Source organism: Triticum aestivum, chromosome 3B (assembly GCF_018294505.1).
Source record: "Triticum aestivum cultivar Chinese Spring chromosome 3B, IWGSC CS RefSeq v2.1, whole genome shotgun sequence".
NCBI lineage: Eukaryota > Viridiplantae > Streptophyta > Magnoliopsida > Poales > Poaceae > Triticum > Triticum aestivum.
This window is the reverse complement of record NC_057801.1, coordinates 271228364-271233641: the sequence shown is the minus strand read 5'-3', so window position 1 is coordinate 271233641 and position 5278 is coordinate 271228364. Positions and strand designations below refer to the sequence as shown.

General features: G+C 43.4%; 1 protein-coding gene and 1 non-coding gene across 2 annotated transcripts; both read left to right on the top strand.

Annotated features, from left to right (window-relative positions):
- Positions 1 to 362: 362 nt before the first annotated feature.
- On the top strand, positions 363 to 2954 carry LOC123069686 (60S ribosomal protein L30). Its single transcript, XM_044492615.1, has 5 exons — positions 363 to 558; positions 740 to 845; positions 2245 to 2346; positions 2606 to 2674; positions 2776 to 2954. The coding sequence occupies exons 1-5, from the start codon at positions 535 to 537 to the stop codon at positions 2814 to 2816; spliced, it is 342 nt and encodes a 113-aa protein (XP_044348550.1). The 5' UTR covers positions 363 to 534; the 3' UTR covers positions 2817 to 2954.
- Positions 1955 to 2049, top strand: LOC123073058 (small nucleolar RNA Z103). The gene has a single exon (XR_006435572.1). It is a non-coding gene; the product is annotated as a small nucleolar RNA Z103 (small nucleolar RNA).
- Positions 2955 to 5278: the final 2324 nt, after the last annotated feature.

Below are 5278 nucleotides of genomic sequence, written 5' to 3'. Positions count from 1 at the left end.
TGCGAGCCTGCGACCCACAGCGGCGACGGGGACTCAGAGAGCAGGGGAGGCGAAGCGACCTGGGAGAAGTGCCACGCTGTATTCAACTTGACTGAACCCAACCATACAATGTGAACACCCCTTTACTCTCTCGACCTACACGCCCGGTCACACACTCAAATCAAAAAACCGCCTAAAATCTGAGCAAAACCACTTAAGGGGGAAACTTACCCGGTTTTGATGATTTGAGGGTTAAGATCATACCAAATTCGACTTGTGGTGGTGGTGGTGGGGGGGGGGGAGGTATTTCTCCCTCGGACCGCATTTGGGGGTGAAAAATAGACTTCTTTCAATAAATTCGGCCCGAAAGCCCACTGGGCAATTCCATGCCGCAGCTCACTAAGCCCACGCCGAGCAAAACCCTTGCCCCCCCGGGCCTTTATAATCCAAACCCTAGCGCAACTGACTCCTCCACCTCGCAGACATCCCCGAGAAGAAGCCGCCGCCGACGCCGCCGACCCTCGCGCCGCCGCCACTTCTCCTCGGGGCGCAACCATGGTGACCTCCACGAAGAAGACGGTAACACCCCCCTTCCCCGCCCACCACCCTGATCTATCCCCATGTTCATGTCGACCTGCCGCGACGCTCTTCTGTAGCTTTGCCGGTTCCCGCCATTCACTTCGGTTCCTTTTCCCGTTCCTCACGTTGTTCTGTTCTTTCTGTCTTGCTGATTTCCGGTGTATTTGTTGTGATGGCGCAGAAGAAGTCCGGGGACAACATCAACAACAAGCTGCAGCTTGTCATGAAGAGCGGCAAGTACACGCTCGGCTACAAGACCGTCCTCAGGACCCTCAGGAACTCCAAGGGTAAGAACCCATCCTCCCTTGCCTAGTTTCCACCGCGCTCAGTATTGCATGTGTTTCATGGGCCCTAGTTTGTGCGAATTGTATGCTAGTATTTGCTAGTTGAAGATGCAGAATATGATGTTTAGATCCTGAGTTTTAGTCAGGAAACGTTCGAGTTTCTGTTGGTCTGACCTTCTGAGCTTTGATTTTGGATAAATAGACGTTGAAATGTGTTCTTGCGCATCGCAAAAGCTGATTACCGGTGGATCTCATTGCTGCTGTGTATGAGTCGATGCCATAGTGATCAGCTTCACCCTGGCTCTTCTAATAATATGGGCTCATTGCTGTGGTCCAGTAGCTGATGGTGGTGTATATCGCATAGTGATTGGGCATTTCTGTATGTTTATTAGAGAGTTGACTCGTAATGCCTGTTATCAAACATTTTAGTACTTGATTACTTGGTAGCATTCTGTTCTATTATGTGTTGTACTCCAGTTAGGTGCTTGAAATTTCGTTAGTCCCTCCAAAATTATCTCATGCTTTTAAGATGTGCAACTATTATGTGGATTGTGTTGATATTATATATATATATATATATATATATATACTCCCTCCGTCCCATAATATAAGAACGTTTTTCATACTACACTAGTGTCAAAAACGTTCTTATATTATGGGACAGAGGGAGTATATATTTAGATTTTATATGCTGTACCTATGTTATTTTGAACTAGATAAGGATGATCCTTTACCTAGATGATAAACAATTAGCTAGCTCAGCCTAAACTATGATCTGCAAATTTCTTGACGTACACGTACTAATGAACATGCTGAGCGCTATAATTTCTCTTAGGAGAAACCAAGCCAGGACTGATCTGCCCAGTAGTACAGATTTTTGTTCATTGCTTGCTACTGTTTTGTGGTTTGTTATCTTTGTTTGGCACCATCTATGTCTTCTTTAATGTTTTGATGTGCCCATTAGGCGTTGAAAACTGATTACGAGTGGATCTATTCATATGGCCATCGAGTATGAGTCAATAGTAATTCTCAAATTTCTGCAAATAGATGTAGGTTTCTCTATGCTAGATTTACTACGCATTCTATTCGTTTTCAATGTGCCATTCTATTTGGAGGATATGATGATCCTTTCCCCAGATGATCGACAATGAACATGCTGAGCGCTATTATTTCTCTTCAGAGAAACCAAGCCAGTACTCTGATCGTCCTAGCCATTGCACATGCCTGTATTCATATGGCCATTGTGGATAATTCTATGCCTTAATAATTCTCCTGATATATCACTGTTTATTAGTAGGAGATTTCTTCTGCTTGGCGTAACAGCAATTTCACGTTGTTTCTTTTGTAATTTGATGATGGTTGACAGTCTGATATCAAATAATGTGGTTGCATCCTATTACAGCAAAGCTTGTGATCCTTGCTAACAACTGCCCTCCACTCCGCAAGTCTGAGATTGAGTACTATGCTATGTTGGCGAAGATCACTGTCCACCACTACCATGGAAGTAAGTTTGCATTCCTATTTAATCCAACTTTTGTCTAGTGGTGAGTTCTGTGAGATGATGTTCACTTCTTCCCATGACACTGCGAAACCCTTCCTACTTGGCTCACAGTCCTGTCTATTACTTTGCTGTGGAAGTATTGCTAATCAATAGTTTGAAATAGTGCATATAAGATGGTAAAGCAGTCATAATCATGTCAAACTTTTTTATTATCTCAATAATATACTGTTCAAAAGTAACAGCGCCAATGTTTGATTTCCAGACAATGTTGATTTGGGAACTGCGTGTGGTAAATACTTCCGAGTCTGCTGCCTGAGTATCATCGACCCTGGTATCTACCACCGCATCTCTCAATTGTTTTACCTGGTTCATACTTTGATATACAACAACTGGGTCTCTGATCATGCTCTGTTCCTTGTGTTGAATTTTCAGGCGATTCCGACATCATCAACGCAACACCAGCTGGCCAGTAAACCTGTGCATGCCATTTTCAGTGTCTCGTCTGATGCGTCATCTAAGGTGGTTCTAGAGTGTAGTTCTTGCTGGACTTGATTTGGTCTTCTGTACATCATTTATCAGTCAATCAAGTTTGATGGGACTATGGTTTTTCACTGTCTTAGCACGCCTTCTCTTCCCCACGTTTGATATTTTGCGTCATAGCTATGAGTAATCAGTGGAAATACACGGAGACGAGCCTATTGATTCCCAAGTACTGAACCTAATCTGATCGTAAATGGGCTCTGTACAACGGTCCCCTTTGTTGATGACAACGACACGTACGTTTTTTTGACAAATGGGTGGCTCAAGAGTCAACATCGACCTTGCAAAGAAGATGCCAAGTAAGGAGAAACCGAAGAAGTAGAAAAACAAGTGTGGCACCATTCGAAAGATGTCTGTGGTTTCATGATGGAGGGTGGTCAGTTTTCGTTAGTGTGCTTGTTAGGAGTTTCATTGTGTTCTTCAAGTGTTGAGGGTTGCGGTTGTTGTTTGTTTAGAGGGCTGCTTAAGCGGTTTTGGTGTTTCCTATTTTGTGAGTAGTCCGCATTTGGGAGTGTATCGGTTTTTGCCTGGTTTTTCGTAAATTAATTAGACAATTCTTTTCTTCTTAATTAATCAACGAGGCAAATATTTTTGCCTTCGTTTCGAAAAAATGTTCATTGTGTACGAGAACGGGCTTAACCCACCCAAGAGCGTGGATGGTGAAGATCTCGCCGCGAGAGAAAGAGAGAGAAAGCTAAGGGAAAAAAAAGGTGCATCCCATCTCGCCTCGTTAACTTGCGTCCCGCTTTTTCTCCTCCAAGAGCATGCCACTACCGATTTTCTCGTGTCGTCGTCTTATCGCAAGTATAAGAAAAGAAGTTGGTTGAAAAGATTGGAGTACGTTGTTGATGCGTTCCACGTTTCGCGTCCGAATTTCCGCCTGCTCCACACGGCTCCATACTGTTGAAGAACAAACCAAAAGATGCATAGCGGCGCAGCCAATGGACGCGACAACTTTGGCTGGCCACCAACCCCGTCCTACCACCTACCAACGCGCTCGAGATTCGACCATGGAAATCCAACATTTTTTGGTATTTTATATATTTGTTAACTATGACAAGTTTAGTTGGTAAGCAAAGCATACCTGTCCTGAATTTGATTTTTATCAAAAAATTGCCGTGCTTGCCAACTAAACTAGCCATCCTCGCGTCAACTAAATTGTCATAGAATAAGCATCCAGATGCAATGAGAATGTGCTACCCAACTAACAACCGACAATACATCTAAATGACTCAATCCAACATAGATAAAACAAAAAGAAATAAAATAAATATTTGCACAAGTCCCCACGTAAAATCAATAACATAATACTTAGATGTGTAATACATATGTAAAATTTGTACTTACCGTAGCCGAAAATATCTTAAGAAAAACTTGGTACTGCCATAATGGCTAAAGATTCCACATCATAATGATTCCATCATACCAGTGAGTAGGTTGCAGCGAAGGGCGCCCATGCTTAGGTGGTGACGTTCCGTCGGATGATAATGGCAGAAATCACATATTTGACCTGAGGCAGAAATCAAATCACAAACTGACCTGCTTTCAATTTTTTTTTGCTCTGCTGACCCTTTAGTGTGGTGCCTGACAGCTGGGCGCCGCACACTACTATGCAGCGCCTCTGCCTTAGGCGTTGCACCTCCTGCTAGCGTGGCAGCCCTGGTCCAGTTGCGGCCCCACAGACAGCAGTGCAGCGCCTAAGGCTTAGGCGCCGCACTGTGTATAGTGCAGCGCCCGTGTCTTAGGCGCTGCACGTTGACTTAGGCCGCATCGGGCCAGCCCCTCCCAGGCAGTTCTTCCACCTCTGAGAAGTTGCTCTCTTCTGTACAGAGAGCGGCGGCGGCGCCCCCTTCGGATCCCCCCCACACCCCCTCTGAGATCTGAAGTTTTGAGGCCTGGATTCGATCTCCAATCCTTCCTAGTACGTAAACTCTTCCGTTCCCTTTCTTTTCCTCCGTAAAATCGTTGCAATTTTAGGGATTTGCCCAAGATTAGGTGGAAACTTAGATTTGCTTGGTTTGGATCTTTGTTTGTCCAAGATTGTGTGTTGTGATGGAGGATGTGTAGTCATATCCGGTAGTATATGATTCTTGTTAGTGAAACCTAGATTGTTTATTTTTTTAGATATATATGAGATGCCTAGTTTTGGAGATAATTATGAGATGTTGAGTTTTGTAGCTATATGTGAGGTGTTGAGTTTTTTTAGATATATATATTAGATGTTGAGTTTATTTGAAATATGAGATGTTGATTTATTTGAACACATATGTCATACGAGATATATATGAGAATTTACAATCATTTATTCATTGTGTGAGAAGGAGATGTTGAGATTCTTGTAGATGAATACATATGAGATGTTTAGATGAACACATATGAAATGTTGAGTGTTTAC

Bases quoted from the DNA above. Each gene is read 5' to 3' on its own strand.
- LOC123069686 (XM_044492615.1), top strand. From the start codon at position 535: ATGGTGACCTCCACGAAGAAGACG. The intron at 846-2,244 runs GTAAGAACCCAT...ATCCTATTACAG, and splicing joins GACCCTCAGGAACTCCAAGG to CAAAGCTTGTGATCCTTGCT. The intron at 2,675-2,775 runs GTATCTACCACC...TTGAATTTTCAG, and splicing joins CCTGAGTATCATCGACCCTG to GCGATTCCGACATCATCAAC.